This window comes from Astyanax mexicanus, chromosome 13 (genome assembly GCF_023375975.1).
Source record: "Astyanax mexicanus isolate ESR-SI-001 chromosome 13, AstMex3_surface, whole genome shotgun sequence".
NCBI classification, from domain to species: Eukaryota; Metazoa; Chordata; class Actinopteri; order Characiformes; family Acestrorhamphidae; genus Astyanax; species Astyanax mexicanus.
The window spans coordinates 42,264,699-42,292,147 of NC_064420.1; the positions used below are offsets into that span (position 1 = coordinate 42,264,699).

General features: G+C 39.7%; 1 protein-coding gene across 1 annotated transcript in view; it reads right to left on the minus strand.

The window, feature by feature from the left end:
• Nucleotides 1–25,317, minus strand: part of arhgef25a (Rho guanine nucleotide exchange factor (GEF) 25a) — a 41,283-nt gene extending 15,966 nt beyond the window's left edge. The window contains exons 1-12 of the mRNA XM_049486392.1: nucleotides 25,107–25,317; nucleotides 24,014–24,080; nucleotides 20,796–20,899; nucleotides 19,301–19,370; nucleotides 13,190–13,279; nucleotides 12,579–12,671; nucleotides 11,223–11,273; nucleotides 10,839–10,916; nucleotides 10,537–10,728; nucleotides 8,071–8,251; nucleotides 7,196–7,413; nucleotides 298–468 (exon numbers count right to left, since the gene is read on the minus strand). Of these exons, the coding sequence (XP_049342349.1) occupies nucleotides 298–468; nucleotides 7,196–7,413; nucleotides 8,071–8,251; nucleotides 10,537–10,728; nucleotides 10,839–10,916; nucleotides 11,223–11,273; nucleotides 12,579–12,671; nucleotides 13,190–13,279; nucleotides 19,301–19,370; nucleotides 20,796–20,899; nucleotides 24,014–24,080; nucleotides 25,107–25,108 (1,317 nt within the window). The 5' untranslated portion in view covers nucleotides 25,109–25,317. The remainder of the gene's footprint in view (nucleotides 1–297; nucleotides 469–7,195; nucleotides 7,414–8,070; nucleotides 8,252–10,536; nucleotides 10,729–10,838; nucleotides 10,917–11,222; nucleotides 11,274–12,578; nucleotides 12,672–13,189; nucleotides 13,280–19,300; nucleotides 19,371–20,795; nucleotides 20,900–24,013; nucleotides 24,081–25,106) is intronic.
• Nucleotides 25,318–27,449: the final 2,132 nt, after the last annotated feature.

A 27,449-nucleotide genomic window follows, 5' to 3' on the forward strand; every position in this document is an offset into this window, starting at 1 on the left:
TTTCTTGTTGAACGGACCAATAAAAGTACTTTAAAATGACCCGAAATAAACTATTTTACAATGACTTCAATTGAAAGTTTAGAAGCTTTGTAAAGTTGCTGTTTTGGAGATACGTGGTTTTTTTTTTGGACAGCGAGGATATTTAGTGTTCTGTCTGTGTTTCCGTCAGTGTCCAGCAGGGGGGGTAATGTGTCTGTGTCTGATGCTTTTCCAACCCTTCGAAATTTGAACTGTGTGATTATTATTCTATCATTAGTAAATAAAGCCTATTATTGATCAGACGTGTGTGTGCTGTACCTGTGAGCTCTGTGTGTTGGGGGGGTAGACGCCGTTGGACACGGCATGGCAGGGTATGGTGGTCTGGGAGAAAGGGGGCTCCTCGCTGAAGGCCAGCTGCACGTGGGTGGGAGACACGGTGGTGTGGGGCTCCAGCCTGGACTCCAGCATGCTGCGCTGCTCCTGTGTTAACTGTAAACACAATCACACACAAACAGGAATCAGAGCACGACTGACCCACCCTGTCTGATCACTGACCGAGCTCTGATAACACTGCTGTCCTTAAAGAGGAGTCCAGAGATGAGACGAGGGGCTGGATGATATGATTAACTTTTATCACAGCAGTGTCATTCAGCACTGATCATTATCTATCTGTGCATTTCCTGATGCTTGTTTGCGGGGCAGTTGTAAGGAATCTGAATCCTGAACTAAAAAAAAAACAGAAAATATCAGAAATAACGCATCCAGTTCTGCACAGTAAAGGATGTGAGTGCTCTCATCTTCTTTAAACTCATGATACGGTTTCAGTTCTGAAAATAGCTTGATAGCTAAGCTTGCAAAGCCTGTTTCACACATGCCATTTACAGTAGCTTAGACTTTAATGAAAATGAAATGTGAAGCTTTAGGGTAAACGCAAGCCAGAGTCAAAACCTTGGCAAGGTGGATTTGGTAAATATACACTACCGTTCAAAAGTTTGGGGTCACTCAAACAATTTTGTGTTTTCCATGAAAAGTCACACTTATTCACCACCATACGTTGTGAAATTAATAGAAAATAGAGTCAAGACATTGACAAGGTTAGAAATAATGATTTGTATTTGAAATAATTGTTTTTACATCAAACTTTGCTTTCATCAAAGAATCCTCCATTTGCAGCAATTACAGCATTGCACACCTTTGGCATTCTAGCTGTTAATTTGTTGAGGTAAGCTGGAGAAATTGCACCCCACGCTTCTAGAAGCAGCTCCCACAAGTTGGATTGGTTGGATGGGCACTTCTGGCGTACCATACGGTCAAGCTGCTCCCACAACAGCTCAATGGGGTTCAGATCTGGTGACTGCGCTGGCCACTCCATTACCAATAGAAAAGCAGCTGCCTGCTTCTGCTGTAAATAGTTCTTGCACAATTTGGAGGTGTGTTTAGGGTCATTGTCCCGTTGTAGGACGAAATTGGCTCCGATCAGGCGCTGTCCACTGGGTATGGCATGGCGTTGCAAAATGGAGTGATAGCCTTCCTTATTCAGAATCCCTTTTACCCTGTACAAATCTCCCACCTTACCAGCACCAAAGCAACCCCAGACCATCACATTACCTCCACCATGCTTAACAGATGGCGTCAGGCATTCTTCCAGCATCTTTTCATTTGTTCTGCGTCTCACAAACGTTCTTCTTTGTGATCCAAACACCTCAAACTTGGATTCATCCGTCCACAACACTTTTTTCCAGTCTTCCTCTGTCCAATGTCTGTGTTCTTTTGCCCATCTTAATCTTTTTCTTTTATTAGCCAGTCTCAGATATGGCTTTTTCTTTGCCACTCTGCCCTGAAGCCCAAAATCCCGCAGCCGCCTCTTCTGTAGATGTTGACACTGGTGTTTTGCGGGTACTATTTAATGAAGATGCCAGTTGGGGACCTGTGAGGCGTCTGTTTCTCAAACTAGAGACTCTAATGTACTTATCTTCTTGCTTAGTTGTGCAACGCGGCCTCCCACTTCTTTTTCTACTCTGGTTAGAGCCTGTTTGTGCTGTCCTCTGAAGGGAGTAGTACACACCGTTGTAGGAAATCTTCAATTTCTTAGTAATTTCTCACATGGAATAGCCTTCATTTCTAAGAACAAGAATAGACAGTCGAGTTTCAGATGAAAGTTCTCTTTTTCTGGCCATTTTGAGCGTTTAATTGACCCCACAAATGTGATGCTCCAGAAACTCAATCTGCTCAAAGGAAGGTCAGTTTTGTAGCTTCTGTAATGAGCTAGACTGTTTTCAGGTGTGTGAACATGATTGCACAAGGGTTTTCTAATCATCAATTAGCCTTCTGAGCCAATGAGCAAACACATTGTACCATTAGAACACTGGAGTGATAGTTGCTGGAAATGGGCCTCTATACACCTATGTAGATATTGCACCAAAACCAGACATTTGCAGCTAGAATAGTCATTTACCACATTAGCAATGTACAGAGTGTATTTGTTTAAAGTTAGGACTAGTTTAAAGTTATCTTCATTGAAAAGTACAGTGCTTTTCCTTCAAAAATAAGGACGTTTCAATGTGACCCCAAACTTTTGAACGGTAGTGTACCAACACAAGACCCAAAACAACCCCAGTAAAATTACTAGAAGGACTATACTACACTGCCCCAGACACCAGATACACAGGACTGTGGTCATGATGTTATGGTTAAATCAAACCAAATCAAATGTAATTTATTTGTGAAAATCTTTCAGTAATAAGAAAACAGTGCACATAGCATTATCGAAAAAAAAAAAAAAATTAAATAACCCAGCCAACTCCGGACAGGATAATTTTCTCTTTTATCAGGATTCCTCTGTGATTTTATTCCCGTCCGGAATGACCATGTATGTGTTTTTCCTAGACGTCCTCTGAAAAAATTACCCGAAATTATTTTTCGCTGAACTCCGTGGTCCTCTGATGATTTTAGTCCATGAGTTTCGTCACCTCACATTTAATAAAATAGCTATTTGTTTATTGCCACACTCTGTAATTACACTTCAGGCACGTGTTTTCACAGAGATCCACGTAAACACAATGAACACAATGTCATGTGAGCAAGAAAGCCAAAAAACTCACTGGTCCTCCTGTTTTTTCAATTGCAGTCTGGAAGCAAGAGTTTTACCAATGAGTAGAGTGTGAACATTTTTTATTTTTATTTTTTTCAATAAGATGGAGCTGGAGGAAGAAACAGGGGGACCCATCCTCCTCTGGTCGAAATGACATACAGAAATGACATACATTATTGATAATAGAAAATAATAGTACCATCATATAAATATGTTTTTATGCTCAGGTGGAACTAATAGTGAAGACTTTTCTTGTTAGTAAGGTTGAATATCGGCCAGCAAGCTCATTGCAAAGTGATACGAGTTGGGGCAGTGCATTGTGTGTGGTAATGATTGTGACCTGCAGTGTCTGGCTAGAATTGTCCATTGCTTGGTGAGCCACCACTGCTGAGCTCTTAAGCAAGGCCCTTAACCCTCACTGTTTCCTGGGCACCGCAGAAATGGCTGCCCACCGCTCCGGGCATGTGTTGCTCCCTAGTATATACTTTTATTGTGCGAATGGGTTAAAAGCAGGGGCCAAATTCCATGTGTGCCCAGCACAAGTATGGTGTATATGGTTGGCTTGTTTTGTCTTGTTTTGTCTTGTCTTGTTTCATCTTGTCTTTTTTATCTTGTCTTGTTTCGTCTTGTCTTGTCTTGTTTCATCTTGTCTTTTTTCATCTTGTCTTGTCTTGTTTCGTCTTGTCTTGTTTTGTCTTGTCTTGTCTTGCCTTGTTTCGTCTTGTCTTGCCTTGTTTCGTCTTGTCTTGTCTTTTCTTGTCTTGTTTCGTCTTGTCTTGTTTCGTCTTGTCTTGTTTTGTCTTGTCTTATCTTTTCTTGTCTCGTCTTGTCTTGTTTCGTCTTGTCTTGTTTCGTCTTGTCTTGTCTTGTTTCATCTTGTCTTTTTTCATCTTGTCTTGTCTTGTTTCGTCTTGTCTTGTTTTGTCTTGTCTTGTTTCGTCTTGTCTTGTCTCGTCTTGTCTTGTTTCGTCTTGTCTTGTCTTTTCTTGTCTCGTCTTGTCTTGTTTCACCTTGTCTTGTCTTTTCTTGTCTCGTCTTGTCTTGTTTTGTCTTGTTTTGTCTTGTCTTGTTTCATCTTGTCTTGTTTCGTCTTGTCTTGTTTCGTCTTGTCTTGTTTTATCTTGTCTTATCTTTTCTTGTCTCGTCTTGTCTTGTTTCGTCTTGTCTTGTTTCGTCTTGTCTTGTTTCATCTTGTCTTGTTTTGTCTTGTCTCGTCTTGTCTTGTCTTGTCTCGCTGAAATCCGACACTATGCAATTTAGAAATCCTAATCAGGTGTATTTTTACATCCTAAAGTTAGGACCTGTGCATGGGTACCCAATCTAAACATGAGCTGATTCAACACAGCCACGTCTACATTACAGCCGGCACTTTTCTGCCTTCTTTCAATTTTTAAAAATGAAAAATATCATATCAGTGTATTATACACATGATTCCTGAGGCACACCACTTCATAGAAGCAGCAGAATCTAGCCTCATGCATGTGCAGCTGCTGATGTGGAAAAGAAGCACAGCATATCTGGCAAATAGGAAAATTTTACTCTTGTTTTTTTCAGTCTCAGTTTTCAGCTTTTGTGAGAGAAAAACCCTGCATGAGTTATTTTTGTACAATTCAGAAATGAAAGAAATGATAATCATTCATGCTGAGGACACACTCTGATTACACAACCTCAGTAAAATACTGTTTAAAGGCTTAGAATTAAAAAGATTAGAGATTAAATGTCACAATTAAACATATGCTATTGGTAATGTTCTGAAAATCTTGGCTGATGTGAAAATGTTGATAGTAGGGTGTGTCCTCACCAGGTTATTTAGCCCCGAAATCTGATAATCTGAGTCTTTTAATGCTGAGTATCAACCAATGATGTGTTTGTATAAATAATACATATGTGCTGTATTAACACTAAAGTAAAATACATTTATTAAAAATTCTAATCGAATTAATTTAGTATAGTGGTGACTTTTCTCCATAACGTGCACTGTTCAGTGAGGCTTTAAGACAAATAAAGGCATGCGGTTCTCTTATCTTTAATATTTTATAACATTTCAGCTATTATGCCATTTTAAAGCTCCACTGTAAAACAGGTCCACACTGCAGACTAACTGAACTCTTTTATTTACCTTCTGAGAACTCTCCTCAGCGTGGCTGACAGAGAAATCATATTATTGATGTTAATGTTTCCCTAAAGGTCATCAGATGTTTCTCTGACCACCATGGTTAAAATAAAGCCTCAAAACTAAATTGGGACTAAAATTGCAGGAACCTAAACTATTAAAAAGGCTCAGGTTCAAATGACCAGGCTGAAGTGACTTAAATCAGATTTTTGCTCAATGTGGCTCAGATCTGATTTTTTCATGGCTGTGTGAACTTATCAAATCCGATTTTTTTCAAATCCGATTTGAGTCACTTTCATATGTGATCCTAAATTGGATATGTATCTGATTCATGGACATGTGACATGAATGTGAACGGTTAAATCGTGTGGAATTCATGCGTCTTTTTGCTTTTACGCATTAGCATTAGTGCTACGTGCTTCTCTCTCGTACCCACACTGCATCTCTTGGTGCAGCTGTGCAGCTATAGCTGCAAAAACGGCAAAAGCAAACCACCTGGCCTTTTTTCACCTCCTCAACCTGAGCATGAACTACACTCCAGCAATATATGAGCTGCTAACGCATCCATTTCCCTTTAAAATGCTACGAGTCGTCTCTCAAATACTGACTATGAACCATCAAGACAGCCAAATCTGATCTGAGCAAAAAATCAGGTTTTAGCAATGTGGCTTATAATGTGAGTATAGCCTAGTTGAAAGGTAGCCCCAACATTTCGGAGTTGCTTTACATACATTTTACCATCTACAGTACAGAAGTACCAATTATTAAAATTGTATTGTTTCTGTATACAAGTAATAGGGAATGGAATTACATAAATATACATAAACATTTTATACTGTACAGATTGATGTATACTGATACTGAATATAATGTTTGCTGATAAATATTAAATATTAACCAGTGTTAATTTCATTGACGAATAATTTCCGTCATAGTTTTCGTCAGCGAAGACTTTTTTCAACACGAAAACGAGACGATAACTAAATAAAACAGCATTAAAAAAATACAAACGAGACGAAATTAACTGGCATTTTCGTCAACGAATAAAAATGAGACGAAAATGTTTGGCAGAGACGAAATCAAATCAGAAACTATTTAGTTTTGTGAAAGGTAGGGACCACGAAGGTGGATAGGCGGGACAAGCGGGGGTCTCTCTTGCAGTAGCGCAGCACGGTTAGATACAAAACCCGGGAATTACCTGTCATTACTTACGGGGCTCGACTCGGAGTTAACTCGACAGTGTCAGCAGCAGGAAGAGAGAGAGGAGAGGCAATATATTTCTCCTTTGAAGTCGCAAAAAAACAAGACAAAGTGTAAACCGTGAGAAGCGACTCCATCTTCGGTAAAAACACATCATTCAGGCTTCTGCAGACAAGAGTCACACAGATCTCCATGCAGAGAGCCGCGTTTTAATGCTAGTGTTATTTCATGATCTGATGGCGAAAATATAACAATAAAATAAGTGAATCTATGAACCCAAGAGTTCCTTACAGCACTTTCTCATAAGTTTCTCACTTTAACTCATAAAGTCTCTAAGTACAATTTTAGTCGACTATATTCTTATGACATTTATTCGACTAAAACTAGACTAAAACTAAAAACATTTCAGATGACTAAATTATGACTAAAACTAAATGCTTTTTTTGGTCACAAGACTATTACTAAGATTAAATAATTTTTTTGTCAAAATTAACACTGATATTAACCTATGCCTACATAAGAGTTAGTAGTGAAGTTAAGAGTTATAGTGTAAATATGTCCATATTGAGTCTAACAGAGCTTCTTAGTCCAGTCCAGCAGGCTGAACATGTTTATGTTTGTTGTTAAATATTCTTTATATGTGTGTTCATGTGTGTTTGTATGGCTTGTCTCCACTGTGAGCTGAGGACCGGGTGAACTTAAGCCCTAAGATAATGATTCTCAGTTGTTTGATGCATTTGTTGAATTAGTGTGCGTTTAATAATAAGGGCTGTACCTCTGGCTGTGTGTGTGTGTGTGTGTGTTGGCTGTACCTCTGGCTGCGTGTGTGTGTTGGCGGAGGCCTGGCTGGGCAGGTAGAGGGTGGGCAGTGAGGTGTTGTAGGTGCGCAGGCAGGGAACCCTCTGTCTGTCGATGGAGGCTGAGGAGTGAGGTCTGAGGCTGGAGGCTGCAGATACAGGAGCTCTCATACTGCGGCCCAGACTGTTACTCTTACTCTCCCTCCGCTGATACTCTATAGGCGACTGCAGGGCTGGAGAACACAGTAACATAGTGAACAGTTACACTCTTTCTCATACTGCATACATACAGCTCTGAAAAAAAAATTAACATTGTTGTTTTATTCTATAAACTACGGACAACATTTCTTCCAAATTCTAAATAAAAATATTGTCATTTAGAGCATTTATTTGGAGAAATGGCTGAAATGACAAACAAAAGAGATGCAGAGCTTGAATTTTTGCACCAGGAGTAAAGGCATAAAGTTATTCAAAAGCAGTGTGTAAGACTGGTGGAGGAGAACATGCCAAGATGCATGAAAACTGTAATTAAAAACCAGGGTTATTCCACCAAATATTGATTTCTTGCGCTTGGGGGGGTCAAAAACAAAATTTGGGGGGGGGGGCAACGCCCCCTTCAGGCCCCTCCTACAACCGGTTCTGCAACGGAAAGATTATGACACTGAATAATATCAAATTTAATTTGATTGATTTAAACTCACTGACTGTTCATCTCTGCAGAACTAAAGGGCACCATGCTCTGTGTGTGGGCTTTAACAGCATCCCATAAAGCAGTTCTCTTAAAGACAGTGCCTGCCTGAACTGTCCTGCAGATGACAGATCAAAGCACAAATGATCACAAAGGCTAGAAGGGGTGGTAGGAATGAGGGTGGGGGTCAGAAGGGGCTCACCATTAAGGAAGTTGCGCTGGGTCTCCAGGATCTGGCTCACATCGCTGACCCAGGACCTGCTAATGTCTACTGAGGAGGAGTGCAGGACGAAGCGCACCATACTGCCATCGGCCCCGCGAGACGTCAGCGCGAAACGAGCCGGATCACCTTCCACACTCGGCTCCAGACCTAAGCAGCTCATCTGAATGAAAGTACAGCATGTGAAAAGAGAATGACATACTGTATGAGTCCACCAGCTTTATATAATTTATCTAATTTCAGTAAATGGAGCATAATAATGCTTCTAACATCATTCACATCATAATTATGAGAGCAATAATTTCAGTTCCACTGTAAAGAATTATGTTAAATGGACCAGTTAATAACAAGGGTCATAAAGTACAACTGATAGCACAGATAGTGCAGATAGCATTAGCGCTAGTAGTATTGCAGATGATATTACAGATAGCACTTAATGAACTCAGCAGCTGAAGTGGATAATTGGAATAATATGCTCATCTCTGAAATCTGAATCTATGTTAGGATGTAGAGATGTAGCAGTCCTGCAGTTATCAGATTTCAGGCCTTATTTTAGCAATCTCTAGGTGCAGCTTGATTAAGGGCGTGTCGGCATGTGTTTGGTATCGCAAGGATGCAAAAAAGCATGCCTTGCGCGTCTCAAAACGTGCAAACTCTTACTTAATCATGGCTGTGTTTTGGCCGTAACGTGAAATAAACCAATTAGTGTCTCACTTGCCATTCCCTTTAAGAGCCAGGAGCTCAAGGTGCTGCCACTATGATCGGTTGAGATCACTGGTTCGAATCCTGATCATGCAGCTTGCCATCAGCTGCCAGTGCCCTGAGAGAGTACAATTGGCCTTGCTCTCTCTTTGGGTGGATCCCCACATCACTCCAAAGAATGATGTCGGTCAGCACAAGGCATTTGTCTGTGAGCTGATGAATCAGAACCGAGTTGCTGCGCTATGCTACATCAGCAGCAGTTGGAAAAGAGGCGGAGTCTAACTTCACATGTGCTGGAGTGATAAGTATCACTAGTGATAGTGGGGGAGTACTAATAAGTGGGTTGGGTCATTGGCCTTGTAAATTGAGGAGAAAATGGGATAAATGTTAGAAATAAATTCATAAGAAAAAAAAAGCCAGGTGAGCTCTGACTTTGGCGTGTTCATATCCTAACGGCGCAGTGCTTTTGTGTGTCTCATCAGAGGATACTGACCTGAACGTTCACACTGTGAAGATACACTTCACAGTTTGCAGCTTATTTAAGGTAACAGCCATGTTATTTTATTCTTTACTCTATTTATTGTTGACGTGAAATCTGGGAGTATGTGTGCTGAGCATGTGCATGTGTAGGTGCGCAGCTATGATAGGTATGGACGGGTGACTATAGACTGTTGTCAGGGTTTTAATCAGTCAGGTGCGCACCTTTTTTTTTCGCCACCAAGATAGAAACACACCAGAAATTTACATGACCACACCACCTCACTTCCAGACCACCACACCCATCAGTGTAGATATAAGCCATTTTGTTACTACCCTGTTTTTGTGTATTACTGACTGTGATTTTTGCCTGCCCTTTGTTGCTGCCTCTCTGTGTATAGCTCTGGACTGATTATCGTGTATGGTACATTTGTTCTCCTGCCCAGTCATGACAAGCTATCCACAAGGAGGAGTTTGTATTTGTGGTTTGTATTTACTGCAGTGGAGTAAAAGTGAGTTACAATCCCATGTCGAGGAGCAAAAAATACTAATTCACACATAATGCTGCTTTATATTTGAGCAATAATACAAAAGGGGGCGTGCTTTAACACGTAAAATTGGCACTGCTGTGCTGCTGTCATAGGCATGAGGCCGCAGGTAATCTAAGCTTACTGTAAATAAACGGAAGTGCTTTACTCACTCAAATACACAGTTTTCAGGAGAGAAATCTGTGTAGATTAAAGTCCAGCGCTCGTTTGACTTTGAAAGAAAATGTATTTTTTTTTAAGAATTAAAGTTTAAGTTACTTCGGCGCCCCTCAGCGGCAAGACCTGCAGTATTACAAGGTTCTCCTATTTTCGGCCACCTTACCTTCAGCTTAAAATACCCTATATTAACTGAAAAATATATACATTTACGCTTTTATTTTAATAATAACAACTTTTAACCTGACATTGGTGGTTGATAATGTGTGTAATAATGCAGATTTTCAAATTGCTGGGCTTATTTGTGGGACTGGGTCTTTGTCTGCCAGTGGTGTGTAATGACATCGCTCATCATTCATTATATATAATGAAATCACTGCATCATTGCTAGGAGCTTCGGTTACAGTGCATTACCGGCTGATAATGTCACTCATAAAATGCCTCTCAGCCAATTACATTGCAGGGTTGGAACTAACTGTGGTATAATCAGTGATAAATGATGAAGTCGTTAAAAATACTTCTTATCAATATAGATGTATTGATAAGAAGCCCCTCAAAGACTCACCTTGATGCTGCTTTTAAATATGTAGCCAGGCAGTGAGAATCCTTTCTTCCGGTCGATCGGCTCGCTAAAAATCACGATCTGCTCGAAGAGGAAGACCCGCCTCTCCTTGGGCCGAGACAGGAAGCTGCTGTCCTGCTCAGTCACAGTGAAGGTGTCCTGCTGAAGCAGCTTACCCTGCGCAGTGATCTTCCCCTGCAGAGAGAGAGAGAGACACAGAGGCTTTAGAAAACAGCCCAGACTCCCACAGTATCTCCTCCTGCGCTGAGACAGTTTCAAACTGCAGCCCACGTCTGGCGCCGTACCTCAAAGCCCTGCAGCCGACCCACGTTCATCATGTCATTGCAGCGCTTAGGAACAAAGCACATCACCTCCACTGCTTTCTGTTCCAGAGAAAGAGAGTGAGAGAGAAACGAGAGGGGTGGTTTTGAAATATGTGAAAACAGATCTTTTTGAGGGGCATTAAGTAAGAATTACTGTATTCCTGAGAGGTTTCTGCAGAAGTATTGACACTGAAACACACAGAGTACACAGAGTTCTGTGAGTAAGCTCTTCTTGGCGCCTGCACCAGCATTACACCATGCCCCGGTAATGGGATACTTCTCACCCTGCCTTTTTCCACTTTTGTCACAGTTTGAAATGAAACTACTGGATAATTGTGAGTTCAGTTTCAGAGTGATGATTCATACCTCCAGCTCCTCTGTGTCCATCCCAGCCTTGGTGTAATACTTGAGGAAATCCTGATGAGAAAAAAAACACACACACACACACACACACACACACATGCTGAATCAATATCAGAATTCCCGTCTATATACAGTCTCAGTTTCTCCTTTTATGGTAAACTAGGACCATCATGTTACACAGTTTTTCCCTTATGCCTAATGTAGTAGATGTTTAGTCAAGACGTCTTTAGCTACCAAAGTTGGTTGCTTTAGTTTTAGAAGGCTGAAACAGCACCGTCCTGAATAATTTAAATACTATCCTCCTGAGACCCAGATTTTTTCTTGGTGTGCATTTTTTATTTCTAGTAGGATCTAACAAGTATAAAAACAAAACTTTGTCTATGTAAAGGAAGCCACTTTTGCAAAAACATAATGTCTTCATATGGGGACAGTAGTTTGTTTAAGCAATAATACACTGGAGGTTTGTGCTGTAATGTGTAATATTAGCACTGCTGTGTTGCGGTCATAGATCAGCACAGCAGTGCCAATATTACACATTATACCACAGTTCCACTATCACTGTTTTCTGAAACCTTACACCTTAGCCAACACCTAACAACCACTTAGCACAACCAAAACATCCATCATGGGCACCATAGCAACATGATAACAACCACCTAGCAACCACTTAGCAACACCATAGCAACCACCATAGGTACCTTAGCAACCACCTAGCAACATCACAGCAACCACTTAGCAACACCATAGCATCCACCATGGCCACCATAGCAACACCTTAGCAATGCCCTGAGCAACACCATAGCAACCACCACGGTCACCAAAGCAACACCTTAGCAACCACCTAGTACTCACTATGGCCACCATAGCAACACCGTAACCACCTAGCAACCACTTAGCAAAACCATAGCAACCACAATGGCCACCATAGCAACACCATAGCAACGCCCTGAGCAACACCCTAGCAACCACCATGGCCACCATAGCAACACCTTAGTAACCACCTAGCAACCACTTAGCAAAACCATAGCAACCACCATGGCCACCATAGCAACACCTTAGCAACCACTTAGCAATACCTTAGTAACACCATAGCAACCACCATGGACAGAACATCAACACCTTGGCAACCACCTAGCAACCACTTAGCAAAACCATAACAACCACCATGGCCACCATAGCAACTGCTTAGCAACCACCTAGCAACTGCTTAGCAGTTTCTGCAGTCACTGCAATTTAGTTCCCACCCATAACCCCACATTACATTGTTCCTTGCTCCCCCTTACAACTTTTCCACATGATTAAAATGTGTGTGTGTGTGATGTGTGTGTGTTTAAGTGTTGACAACACCTTGTGTCTCACCTTCAGTAACAGCTGGTACTTCATGATTCTCTGCACAGGTTTGATGAGGAGATCATTCAGCTGCAACCGATGACCAAGCTGCTGCTTCAGCTCCTACACAAACACACACACACACACACACACACACACACACAGAAACACACACAGACAGAGTAGTTAACAGTGAGTGACGTAGATGATGCAGCAGGTTTCACAGCAGAATGGCTGTCTGTTACGACTGTCAATATAGAACCATATATTTGCTTTCTGATTCAGAGCTCCACTCAGATCCAGCAGAACAACACCACCAATAAAATTACTAATTATATTTTCTCAGTGCTGAGACAAACACATTAACGGCACTTAAAACTGACGAGCGCTCGTCCCTCCGTTTCCTCCATTCCTAGAAGAGCTGGGGCACAGGCCCGTGCGGCTGGCGTGACTCATGTAGGAAAGTGTGTTCAGAATGATAGAGGGGATATTGATGATGCTTGCACAGATGGGCCGGCTCCGTCTGCTCCGTCATGCGTGGCCTGTGTGCGGTGGAGGTCCGCACTGAAGCGTGCGGCCGTCTATCTGCGTATGTTTATCTGTTTGTGTTTAAGACGCCGGGTTAAACTGACGAGACTCACTTCAAAGTAGGTGTCGATGTATTCCGAAACTATGTGCTCCGACTTGGGCTTGTTCTGGCAGTACACCACGTACATATGGAGACGCCGCTCCTGCAAAACAAACAGGTGAAAGTTTAAAGCAATGTTACGTAGCGCTGTTACCTTCAATAAGAAAACTCATTGTGATGCTCCCTGCAAACTGCAAAATCTAGCCCAAATGAAGCAAGCAGGATAACACATGCAAAACTGTGTAATGCTGTAAAACAACAATAGGAAAAAATGTTCAGTACAATCAGTTGATCGCTGATACTGATACTGTTCCAGGTAAACTTGGCAATGCATCATCATGAACAGATTAATAATATTCTGTATCATATGTTTTGTCTTTTTTTATTATTATCCACCAGTTAAGTAAAAACACAGCCAAAAGAAGCTGCTCATCTAGTACTAAAACTGATTTACTTTGTACTCTTAAGAGGGTGATCCTGTTAGTCATGTTTTTTAGTTAGTCAAGTCTTCTCTCTGTTTCCTCAACAAGACGCATTAGTTTTACACATTCTACAAGTGTGGTGAGTCAGAAATGGTAAAACACAACAGATTGATTAAGCAAAACTCACCTGCATCTATTTGCAAGCTCTGAAGTTTCATTTAAAATTAAATAAAGAACTGCAGTGTTTTGTGTACCCAGAGACTAAATAGAGCTTAAGCAATCCTTAACTTTGGGGATCTTTGGATTAAAGAATTTTATTTCATTTTTCTATGATCAACCATAGTCCTGTAGCTAACCCCACTGGACATGGAAGGATAAGAAAAACAGATGGAAAGTTTGAATGGTGGGTAAAAACCTCAGTTTAGAAATAGTACAACATAAGAAATGAGCATATAGACTGTTCTATCAGAATTTAGACACAAATGTAGTAGAAAATGTTTGCTATCATGCAGTGAAGCACCCAGACATCCTCTGGAATCTGCAAAATAAGCTCCAAAGAAAACTACTGCCAATAAAATGGGACATTCTGAAGCAGCTGCAAATGCTAAGACTATGGTCACCATACTCACAGTGCACAGTGCTACGTCCTTAACACTCTGATCTGCACATTTTGGATTTCACCCTCTCCTAACACATCTGATCTAGCTAGTTAATTATATAATTAATGACTTAATCCTAATGAGGTTCTCCAGGACCAGGTTTAGGAACCACTGGGCTGGAGTAGTATAAATCCATACAGTATTTGGTTGCAGAGGTTGCAAAGGGTTCTGTGTTCTTAGCATCTCTGGGATCATTTTTAAGTAGTGTTTTTAATCCTGAGGTAATCACCAATCAAAATAATGCTTTTGTGGCTTCAATCAAACCCTTTGCAGCAATCTTCCAGCATGCAGTTTAAAGCATCCCCATTAGAGACATGGTTACTGCAGAGAAGAGCTTTAATTATTAATACCCTTACATTCAGAAGATGTGCTGGATAAGCAGGGTAATGTGCTTTTATTATAGAGTGCATTTAGCAACAGGTGGTCTGTGGAATTACGCAGGAAAAGTGAGAACACAAACACACCAGATACACACACACACACACTGATATCATAAAACAACAAAAGTGCAACACCTTTAACCAATCAGAGTGTTTGGATGGCTGTTGTATACTGATGTATGCATCCCCGAAAGCTCAACTATCTCTCAGCATAAATACACCTGTTACAGACAGGTCATGTGACAAAAAAGAGAGGAAAAAGGAAAACGCATTAGGATGAGAGAGAAAAAAGAGGGAGAGAGACAGAAAGAGAGAGAAAGAGAGAGAGAGACAGAGAGAGAGAGACAGAGAGATGACTTCTGCATGGCTGTCGTTTTGCTGGAGGAGCTTCTATTCGTTTTTAAACGAGCCTGTTTGATACTGACTCTCCATTGCAGTGGGTGTGGTGCACTGTGACTAATAGGATAAAGAGAGAGAGAGAGAGAGAGAGAGAGGGGGGGGGGTGAAAAGATGAAGCTCAAGAAAATAAAAGAAAGACAGAGCAGGAGAGAGAACGAGAGAGAGAGACAGAAGGTAAGATGGAAAGAGAGATAGATAGAGCGATGAACAGAAAATGCAAAAGAAATTAAAGAGAGAGAGAGCTGCAGAAAACTATAGAGAGAGAGAGAGAACATTAAAAGAATGAAAAAATACATAATAAAGATATAAAATGAAAGAGAGATTAGGATAGGATTTAAGAAATTGGAGCATCTGTGGGTGTATGAGGAAGAGTAAGGATTAAAAAAGAGCAGACGAATAAAAAGAAAAAAGATATGAAATGGTGAATTGTGATAAAATAAAAATAAAGAGTGAAAGACAAGGAGACATTTTGTGGAAAATAAAAGAAGAGAAAGAAGAAATGACAGGAAAGATACAAAAATTAAGAAATAAAACAGAAGAAGGAGGGAAGAGATTACAAGAGGGAGGGAAGAAAAAATAATTAATGAAAGAGAGAATGTGACAGACAAAAAGAGGAAGAGAAAGAGAAGGGATAGAAAAAGAGAGAAAGAGAAAGAGGGGTTTAGAGAGAGGCTCTAATAGAGTAGTGTAAAGAGCATGAGGTCATGTATAATTCAGTAACTTTATCCAGAATGTAACCAGAGACCACAGCAAGCCTTTCTAACTGCAGCCAGGTACCGGGAGACAACACCTGGATACACACACACACACACACACACACACACACACACACTGCACACACACCGCACACACACCGCACACACACCGCACACACAGTGTTGCCTGGAGACAGTTTGGCCCATGCTGAGTGTGTTAGAGAGAAGGTGACTTCGCAGCACAGTCATAAACATTCCAGTAGAGGAGAGTTTATTTATCTGTTTATGTTTCCACAAAGAAGCTAATCCCTACTGTCTTCTTACAGGAGGTTGGAGTGGTGCAGTGGATAACACCACCGCCTGCCAGTTAGCTACTATGTAGGATTCTACTATGGGGTTCAATTCCAGGTCTGGGTGACTATGCTGTGCTTTACCAATAAGAGTCAATGGGCTAGACTCCTATCAGTACACTGGCCCAGCTCTGTAATAGGTATATAGAATGTAAATGTACATTGGAACACACACACCAGTATAAATTGTGAGGTATTATCTTGTTGTGAGTGGAATATGACCATTAGACTGGGGGCCCTATTTTAGTGATCTATAGGCTAGCCATCAACCCCTGCAATGCACAGCTTGATTTAGAGAGAGAGAGCGTATCAGTGTGTCTTTGCTATCATAACGACAGGAAAAGTACACCTTGTGCGCCTTTTTTTCAGTCAGTGGCGCGCCTGTGTTTTCAAGTCACAAATTGACTTGAATTTACCTTATCTCGTTTCCAGACCACCACACCCATCAGCATAGATATATATTAACAAGCACTGTTGCTATTCTATTTAAATGATGCAGGTGGAAGATGTGAAAATAGACTGTTGGTGTGGTGTAAGATAGCAATGAGATAGCATCGCAACAAGCCTTGCGCAGGGTGTAAGATAGGGCTTTAGGACTCTCTGGAGCAGATAAACATGAGCCGAGGCACCATGCCTACTGCAGTTGTGGGCTTAGACACGTACAAAATCCAGCATTAAGGTATGGAGCAGTGGAACTGTGTTTTTAGAGAGATGAGATGAGTTGGGGATGAGGTGGGAAGAACTGAGGACCTCACTAATGCTCTTGTCATTCACTTGTCACTCTTTCCAGAACACCAGAGACTCCAAGATGAACTCTAAATTTTTATTACCACTGATTTCAGAAGAAACAATGAATTAGCATATGTCCTAATACTTTTGTAGTGTTCCATATATCCCATGCATTATATAATAGTGAGTGAATAAGCAGTAAAATAGCTTGAAAACAGAAAGAAACAATGATCCAGAGAGGCTGCTTCTAAAAGTAAGAGAGAGGAAAGTATAAAGGGGGGCTGAGTATGGAAGAAAACTCTACCCCAGCCCCCCGCTGCCATCGCCCCACTCTCTGTTTTTCATTAGGGCCGGACATCCCAGCCTGCTTGTTTTCACAGTTTGACACCGCACTTGATTTTGGTTACGAGTTTCTTTATTCCCCTCAAGCCTTTTTAAGTTAATTACCCAGAGGCCTCAGTCTTATTACAGCACAGAGAGAGAGCACCATACTGTAACTCGAGCTCTTCACATCTGAGTAAAAACGCTTTTATTTAACCACCTAAAACCTCCACGTGCCAGTAATCAAGAAATTACCCCCGCACATTACCGCCAGTGTAATTCTATTTACAGTGTTTGTGCCCGCCAGCATCTGCTCCGCCCCCCCTCCAACAAACACGTTCCAGCACTGCGGCGGTTCCAGCAGAACTAGAGAACTGTGTTTTTGTGTTCTGGAGAGGATCGTACATTGTGCACATCCTGAGCACCAGAAATAGGCCAGCTTTGTGCATGAAGCTCTGCTATCAAAGAGCCACCCAGTGTTTATTATTCCACCTCTTATTTCTGGACGCTTTAGTCAGCCTGTTTTTTCCTTCGGGCTTCCTGACCCCGCGAGTCTTCGTAGAGGTGAGCCAGGGGAGTTGCAGCAGATACACACAGACACACACGTACACACAGGACTGTTTTTATATATTTTGTCCTACGTCTTTAGTGTTGTATGTATGCAGATGTGCCAGTGCTCCATGAAGCTGAAGAACACCATTTAATTGTAGATGTGAATTCTGCCAAAGCATCTTGTCTGTTCACTGGGGCTACAATAATTAGGCTCAATCCTATTTCACCCCTTGGCCCTACCCCTGTCCTGGTTCTTATTTGGCTGGAGGGGTAGGTTAGGGAAAAAGATAGGGCTTGTTAGCCCTTCATACAGAGATTTTTCAGAGGCACACTTTAAACAAAGGGGTATTATAAGAATCACTGGTAAGATGGCGTAGAAACAAGTGACCAAAGAAACAAACAAATGTAAGTATTTTCCTTGTTAAAAGTGACAATAAGCACTATATTACCATAGTTGAATGCGTAATTTTTTATAATTTTTTATAGCCAAATTCTTCATAATCATGCAGCGGCTCTCTCCATTGAAATGAATAGGATGAATAAATTTGATAAATAAATTTGATTTCAAGTAGAGTGCCTCAAAACATTGAGACCACTGGCCTACACTGATCAAAGTGCTGTACATAAAAAGTCTAATGACTTCACATAAACACATACAACTAAAACACAGGTAAAAGAAATCACTTAAAGCCCCACTAGGTAGGATTTTCTTGATTTTTGATCTTTTTAAAGAAGCGAAATTACAGCTTGAAACTCACTGCAGCGCTCGCGAGAACTGCGACCTGCTTTCCAACCTTTAGTTCTAACAGTTCTACAAGGACTACTGGTTCATTCTTTACAAACTACCATACAGACACTCTGGCAGAAGCTGGAAAGAGACCGAATATGTCTGTGAAAGCCAGAAAACGAGAAAGAGAAACTAAACCGCCTGAAACATTTATTACACTCTGCAACTGTAGGGGGAGCCCACGAGCACAAAATCCCAATCCTACCTAGTGGAGCTTTAAGTAACATATTAAAATAAGTAGCCCAACATTAAGCACAGATAAGAGAAATAAAAAAAGCGCTAAAGTGTGATTTTGATTAAAATGTTTCCAATGTTGTAGAACATTCATGATTTCGAAAAATGTACAACATGTGTTGTGCTTTTAAGTGATTTAAATGGCTGTGTTATTTATTGTTTCGGCTCATTTTTATTTAATAGAGCTATGAAATGTACAAAGCCACTGGAATAACATCTTGTTAAGTTACAGTATCCTGAGAATATTTATTCTTCTGTCTCCAATTAGGTTACTAGATATGAGGCTCTGTCATAACAGTGAAAATACAATGTGTGTAACACACACACACACACACATACACAGACATAGGCAGAGAGTATCAGTAACAGAGGGTGTGTGAGAGACAGAAATAGAGTGGGTTCACTGAGGAGGATAAGGACATCACTTCTTCACTACACACACTATACACACACTGAGACACTGAGAGAAAAAGAGAGACAGAAAGACAGAAAGAAGTGATCCATACCTGACAGAATGAGACTGAGAACAGAAGGACACACAAACACACATACAGAGAAACAAATAAAAACAGATTCCGACAGACAGACAGACTTACGTGTTTGATAAAGAGCTGGGCCAGTCTCTCCGGCTCCGCTACACACTTCTCCAGCTCACCCAGGAAATAACTGCACACACCACAGAGAGAGACGATCAACACTTACTCATCATTGTAGATTCTCACTAAAAGCATCAAAACTATGAATGAACACATGTGGCCTTTATGTACTTAACAAAAAATGACCTGGCCTCCACAGTCACCAGACCTGAACCCAATCCAGATGGTTTGGGGTGAGCTGGAGCACAGAGTGAAGAAGACAAAGGAGCAACAAGTGCTAATAAACACCTCTGGGAACTCCTTCCTTCAAGACTTTTGGAAAACCATTTCAGATGACCACCTCTTGAAGCTCATTGAGAGAATGATGCCAAGAGTGTGCAAAGCAGTAATCAGAGCAAAGGGTGGCTATTTTGAAGAAACTAGAATATAAAACATGTTTTTAGTTATTTCACCTTTTTTTGTTAGGTACATAAAACTCCACATGTGTTCATTCATAGTTTTGATGCTTTCAGTAAGAATCTACAATGTAAATAGTCATAAAAATAAAGAAAACGCATTGAAAAAGAGAAGGTGTGTCCAAACTTTTTGTCCTGTGCTGTATCTATAGCTAGTTTGTAGAGACTACGATCAAGAGATATACAAAGCTTGATAACCCTAAGAGAGATTTTTCTTTTTTTTTCAAGATTAGTTTAAGAAGATGACTCCCCCACCCCACAACAGCGTGAACAGGATAAATCTCTGTGCGTTGAAGCGAAGGAGCAGTGTAAATGCAGCGTAACACACCAACACTGTGACAGTGACAATTTTGAACTACAAAGGAATCCCACAGGGCTCAGTCCTGGGTCCAGTTTTATTTAAGAGTTTTAAGTGAACTGGGAGAGTCTGCTTTTAGCTACAGTGCAGCACCAGAGAACTGGAATTCACCACAGGACACGTTGAAGCTCAGCTCGCTGGAATCACTGAACCATTTTAAACTTGTAGTTCATAAATAAATATATATAAAAAACCTGTGACTGTTTTTAATAAGTTTATCCTTTTCTTCTTCTTATTTTTTTTATTTATTTGTATTTATTTATTATTTCTTTTTATTGTTTTATACTAATGTTTTACATTTTGATTCTTACGTTCTTAGTTCATTATTATTCATCTTATAATTTCTTATCATTCTTATAATTTTACTTTACCTTTAGTACTTTTATCTTTTTTGCTTTATTTTATATTTTATAAATTCTTCATTTTTTATGTGTCAATTTACATATATATTTTATTCATATATATTAAAAGTTGATTTATTTTAGTATCTATTTTTTTTTTTTTTTTTTTACTATTTTATTCCTAATTATTTCTCATTTCTTATTAAATGTTTTCAGCCCCTTTTATACTGTAAATGCTCTGCAACATTGTAAATGAGGGTCATCCCAAATGTTTTGTCCTGAGTGAAAATAAAGGTTAATTAATTGATTAATTGATTGAAAACACAAACAGTGAGACTCACTCTTTATGCCAGTCGAAGATTTGGTGTATGTTGCCGAATACTATTTTATCTTTTCCTTTCATGTCTTCTGGTACTCCTTTAGCAGCCATAGTAGCCATGTAGCCCTGTAAGAAAATCAGACAACACAGCTCACATCTGCAATTTAATACATGTATACACACACACACAGAGGTGGAAAGTAATTAATTACATTTACTTAAATGACTGTAATTGAGTAGATTTTATGAGTAATTTGTAATTTTTTAAGTAGTTTTTAAAATAGGTACTTTTACTTTTACTCAACTACATTCTGACACAAGTAATTTACTTTGCTACATTAGAAAACTCTCCATTACTGAGTAAAAAATAAAAATGCTGGGGAAAAAAACTAATTGTCTGAATTAAAATAATAATTGGCGCGGATGCGTCGGCGCACGGATGCTCGCGTGGAATAACGAGGCAATAACGTCCTCATGCAATACAAAATGTGCCCCGACAGAGCTGTCAGCTTTCAAAACTTCCACATCAAACCTGAGAAATCATGTGGTGTAAGTATTTTTAACATAAACAATCTTTGTTTCTCTGCTTAAATGTAAAAAAAAACATGTAAATAGCAGTTAAAGCATAGCAACAGCAAGTTAAAAAAATAACAATGACCTGTAAAACTATAAAAATACAGTTTATAGTCACATATATGACCATAACATTTTAATAGTAAAGAAAAAATGGATCATAGAAACCTATGCCATTTGTTCTTGAAAATGTTTTATGGGGTGATCTGAAAAAATACTGCCTGAAATGTCCAAATTATTATCTGAAACAATGGTTCATTTAAAACTATTTAATTTATGATTTGTTTTACTTTTTTACATCAAATAATTAAAAGTAACTATGTAACTTTTACTCAAAGTACATTTTAAATTGAGTACTTTTTACTTTTTTTTAGATGGGTACTTTTACTTTTACTTGAGTAGAATTTTAGCAAAGTAAAGGTACTTTTACTTAATTACAATTTTCTGTACTTTTTCCACCTCTGCACACACAAACACATACACACACACTGTTTAATCAGTCCGGTCAATAAACTGTACCCAATTTATACTGAAGGCCATTGCTCTGCAACAATATGTTCTGTCAGCAGTAAGGCCCAGATTTATTGTTGACATATTAAAAGCATTATAGCTCACTTCAGTTCAGCTCTGCCCAATAAATATTTAGGAACACTGGACTCTACATAATGTAGGATATTGAAACAAATCCCTTCCTTATCCGTTTCAAGCTGTTTTTGGATTCAGACCAAAACTCTGTTTATTCTTGCTATGATTTTAATGCTTTTGGGAGCCTTTATTATATTGTATAGTGTTTATATTACAGCTCCACTGAATGCTGCAAGCAACAAGTACATTCCAAGATAAATAGATAAATATCAAAAATATGCACATTCATATATAATTGTTGTTTAATTGGGGTACTGTAATACATAAGCATATCTAAATATCTACCCAAAACCATGGTCTTGTGTAAAGCTGTAGAACAACTCCATTGAGTGATATGGCCAGTGTGTATGTCACAGAATAATTCCCAATATATTTCACAGTCAATTATTGTACTTGTTAATAAAAAATATCTAAATTAAACAAATATATTTATCAAAGTTTAAAAACTTTAAGCCACAATTACCTACAGTTACCTACCACCTACAGTGGACAGTGCAGTGTGTGGTAATGATTGTTAGCTACAATTAGCTACAACTGTCTGTGAAAATAACAAATATCATCCACATTCAGTGCAGGAGGACCAATATCTATATCCTGCAGTCTGCAGGTCTGTGCACTATTACTTAGCTTCCATAGGTCATGGCAAAAGTCATGGGACACGCAACTAGCTCCTGTCTATGTAACATGACATGTGGCATACAGTATATGTCTGTGTATAGAGTATGTGTTTGTATATGCATGTGTGTAAAACCTAAAACAGATTTATTGGAATAAAAAAAAATGATTTATCAATCTATCCATCCACCTATCGATTATAACTATGAGTGAGACAAAATATCGATACTGAGATATATCAAACATATCGTCGCTGTCCAATGAAAAATAATCTCCAAAACAGCAACTTTACAAGAGAGAGAAAAAATCTTGTAAACTTTTAATGGAAGTCAATGTAAAAAAAAAATTATTTCAGGTCATTTTAAAGAGTTTCCATTGGTCCATTCCATAGACTGTAAAAAAGATGGACGCCTGTCGCCGTTCCCATTCAATCAATGAAAATGAAGCCAAAATCTTCCGCCATGTTGGCGATCCTGAAACCCGAGTCTGCGCAGTAGAGACCAGAGGAGGGAGAAAGACTGTGGAGAGACAGCCTACTCATTTGAATAACCCCGCCCCTGAGGGCTGCCTCCACAGAGCTATACGCAGTAGGTCACATTCTATATGCAGTAGTCCACCCATACAGTCACTGGTCCCACCCCGGCTAGGTGTAACCCAGACCTTTTACAATAACCACACCTTTTTGAATAGAGCTAAATAACGTTTTAAAAAATGAATTCCATGGGGATATAAAATTAGACAATATAAGCAGAGGTTACAATAGCTGTTGCATTTAAATAATGGAGGTAGAATTACAGTATATTGGAAATAAAACGTGATTGAAAGTTTTCTGTTTTGCCATTGAAACCTATGGGGATGGGTGGAGTTACACAGCTTTCTGCAACCGAACAGCAGGGGGCGCCCGACCTGTGGTGGCTTCACTTTTGAGAGACGATGCTCTGTCAAGCTATACACAGTCTATGCTTCATTCATCAAGAAATATTGGCACAGTGTAAGGGACAGTTTGTCTGTTCAAATTATGTAGTAAACTAAAAATCAACAAAAATGGAGATAAGTGTTTTTAATTGGACAGCGATGATATGCTCTCTAAACTCCTTAAGACTGATCCCCAATTGACAGTAAGTACTGCTTCTTTACTCCACATGGTGGCGCTAATCACATGAATAGGGTAAACTTGCAGTGAAGAATATTGGTTGTGAAACTATCACCAATAAACATATCCATCATTCCTGGTATTTAGTTATTTATAAGTATTTTATCCTCTTCAGTAAAATAGATGCTGTTAAGTATCATATAGAACTTTCTTGCAATATATACATAGAGCATATTGAATATTCCATTATTCCATTATCATGGGCAATCATATTGTGGGATGCCCTGTGATACCAACCCCTAATTGTAACTCACCTCTACAATGTATCCCAGGTCAACTACGTACAGTTTCTCCGTCTCGATCAGCTCTTTTAGAACATACCTACAGAAAAGAAGAAGAGGAGATCAGCAGAGCTTTCATCTGATGTGAAAATAATGCTGGCAGGATTGCTTTCACTCAGAGGAGATAACAGTGTGATTGATGTCGCTTCAATTAGGCACTCCACACAGAATACTGCACACACTCACACAGAGGATTAGCCCTTATTTAACCTGCTGTTAAAACAAGACCAGGAAGGCATGAAAATCTTCATTACTAAGGAGTTTACATAAAGATTATGGACTGTGATATAATTTGCATTACTGTAAATTAGGCCAAGCAAGTCTACAATATATTTAAATAGACTTCAGAATTTAATAAAAAGTTTTTTCAAATAGCCAAACAATTAAAAATAAATTACAGAGCAGTATGAACCTCTAAATAATAATTTATATATCCCATTATTAATTAATTAACATACACTGATGTCTCTCATGTTTAATCTCTGTCCAGAAAACTGACATGTATTTATTCCTGATCAATGTAGAAAAAAAAAAGTTTGCTTTGAAAGTGTAAATGTAGTTAGATCTGGCTTTAAGAGAAATGATCCTTGTTTGGGTTTGTAATGTAATTTAAATGTATGTGGTTTTTCATTTCAGGAAAATCCTGAAGAATGAGGCCTGTGATGAATGAAATATGATAATGGACATGGAAAATAGGTTATTATGAATCTGTTATAAGTGTGGGGTCTCAACATTTTCAACAGGGGTTAAAAATTCTGTATTGATTTTTATCTCCTAATTTTGGTTTTATTTATGCCATTTTGTTGTATTAATTAATGTGTCTTTTTTTTATTTTGTACATTTTTTTCTGGTTATTTACCACCATTGATTGATTTTGATCAGTACAGTTTCAGTTTCTGCTCATTGTAAATGTTGGGCTTGACTGATTCATTACAATATTTATTTAATCAAAAGCTTAAATAATATAAATAACTTTTTTGTGAAAACCCTACTACAAGTATATGGATCCCCCTGCCTGTGTTTAACCACCCAGATCAGTTATTCAACATCAGACTGATATACATACATGCTTTTCTCTAAGGCACTCCTCCTCTCCTCCTCACTGTCTACAGTGACTGATGATTGGCTGGAGTTGTCATCCACCAACACGGAGCCGCTGTCCTCCAGCTGCAGGTCAGAAGACTGGGTATTCTATGGAAACAGAGAGCAAACAAGTGATGAAACTGTTATGAAATGCATTTAATGCCTGGCCAATCAAGAAAGAGAGAATAGAAGAGAGAGAGAGAGAGAGAGAGAAAGAGAGAGAGAGAGAGAGAGAGAGAGAGAGAGAAAAAGAGAAAGAGAGAGAGAAAGAGAGGGATGAGCTCCTGTTGTCTTGTCGTAATGGTGCAGGTTGCCTAGGTGACAGCAGAGGCGCATCCAGGCTGTGTTGGTGACAGTGACTGAATGATAAGAGGCATTCAGTGCTTACCAATAATCATGACACCATTAGTGTAGAGAGAGAGAGAGAGAGAGAGAGAGAGAGACAGAAAACGAGAGACATGAAAATAAGGGAGCTAGAGAAAGAGAGAGAATAAGAGCAAGAGATGGAGAGAAAGAGGGTGAGAGAGGGAGAGAGAGAAAATGAAAGAGAGTAAGAGAGAGAGAGGGAGAGAGAGATAGGGAGAGAGCAAGAGAGAGATAAGAGAGAGAGAGACAGAAAATGCGAGAGACATGAAGGAAATGATGGAGCTAGAGAAAGAGAGAGAAAGATTGGAGAGATGGAGAGAAAGAGAGAGGCATAAAGGGGGGACGAGAGTGTGAGCGTAAGAGAGAAAGACAGAAAGATAGGGAGAGAGGGAGAAAGAGAGAGAAAGACAGCAAGATAGGGAGAGAGGGAGAAAGAGAGAGAAAGACAGCAAGATAGGGAGAGAGGGAGAAAGAGAGGGAGAGAGACAGAAATGCAAGAGACATGGAGAAAATGAGACTAGAGAAAGAGAGAGAAATGGAAAGAGAGAAAACGAGAGAGAGAGAAAGAGAGATAGAGAGAGAGAGAGAGAGAGAGGGAGAGAGAGAGAAGAAGAAGCTCATCAAGCTTAACCATTTAATGTATGGGTGTTTCACCAGTGCAGTCGATAAATCCCTCAGGGCCTTCTAGATCTCAGAGAAGGAACTAATATGTGTCTAATGCTTAGTTCCCATTAATTTAAGAAGATTTAAAGAGTTATAATGCTTTGTGTGTTTATAGGACTATTAATACTCTACATTAAGTTTCTATAATATGTACTGTATGTTTGTACACTATACTGTATGTCAACGTGTTTGTGTACACCACTTCTTATGAATGAATTCAGATACTTTAACACCATTTTCACACCTGCAGTTTTTAGTCCAGTTGAATCAATCTCAGGTTCATTTTCACCCGTAAAGGAAGTGTTTGGGCTAGTGTGATTACTGTAATCACACTCAGATGTGCACCAAAACAACCAAGTCCAAACTAATCCTGCAGCTTGCCGTTTGTTTGTTGGGACAACGTGAAGATCTGACCTCAATCTGACCCAATTATCACACTCTAATGTTTTGTTGGACCACCTGTAGCTTTGATTGCTTTAACGCATTCACTGGAGCATTGTTTCAATAAGCTTCTGCAATGTTACAAGATTTATTACAATTCAGTGTTGCTGGATTAATTTTTCACCAAGATCTTGCAGCAGCGTTGATGATGGTAGAGTCTGACCAACTGCACAAAGCAGCTCTTCTCCATCCAGCACATCCCAAAGATTCTCAATGAGGTTAAGGTCTGGACTCTGGTCTGGTCTGAATCACTCTTTCACAATTCCAGCCCCATAAATCCTGATATTGTTATCTTGGAATATGGCCGTGCCATCAGGGAAGAAAAAATCCATTGATGGAATAACCTGGGCCGTTTCTCAATACACAAGTACACAAGTCTGTGCTCCCGTACTTGGAAAGAACGGACTTGGGAAGCTCAGATCGCGAGTGCAGACTCCCAAGGACGGGAGGAAGCGGGACGGTTGTTGTGTATTTGGAACAGCTGTGTACTTGATGACGTCACCCTCTTAGAGGAGCGGAAGGCGTTGTTCCGAAAACATATGAGCACATTTTCACCTAGCCGCTTTCTTAACAAATAAACCACATATCTGAAGTCTAAAGCCCTACATTCTCGCCTAAAAATAACTTAAAACATTGTTTTCGCACACAGCAGTACTGTTTTAAAAACATACAGGTGCTTACAGCTATGTACCTTCTCCTCCTGCACTGCGCTGATACTGCTGCAAGGTGCATTCTGGGTTATCGGGCTGTAACAAGCCCACACAAGTCACCTTCCATGCATCCTCGATAAAGTGGGAGGAGCAAGAACACATCCAGGTATTAGTTGTGTACTTGGCAAACTGTGATCTTCTGATTT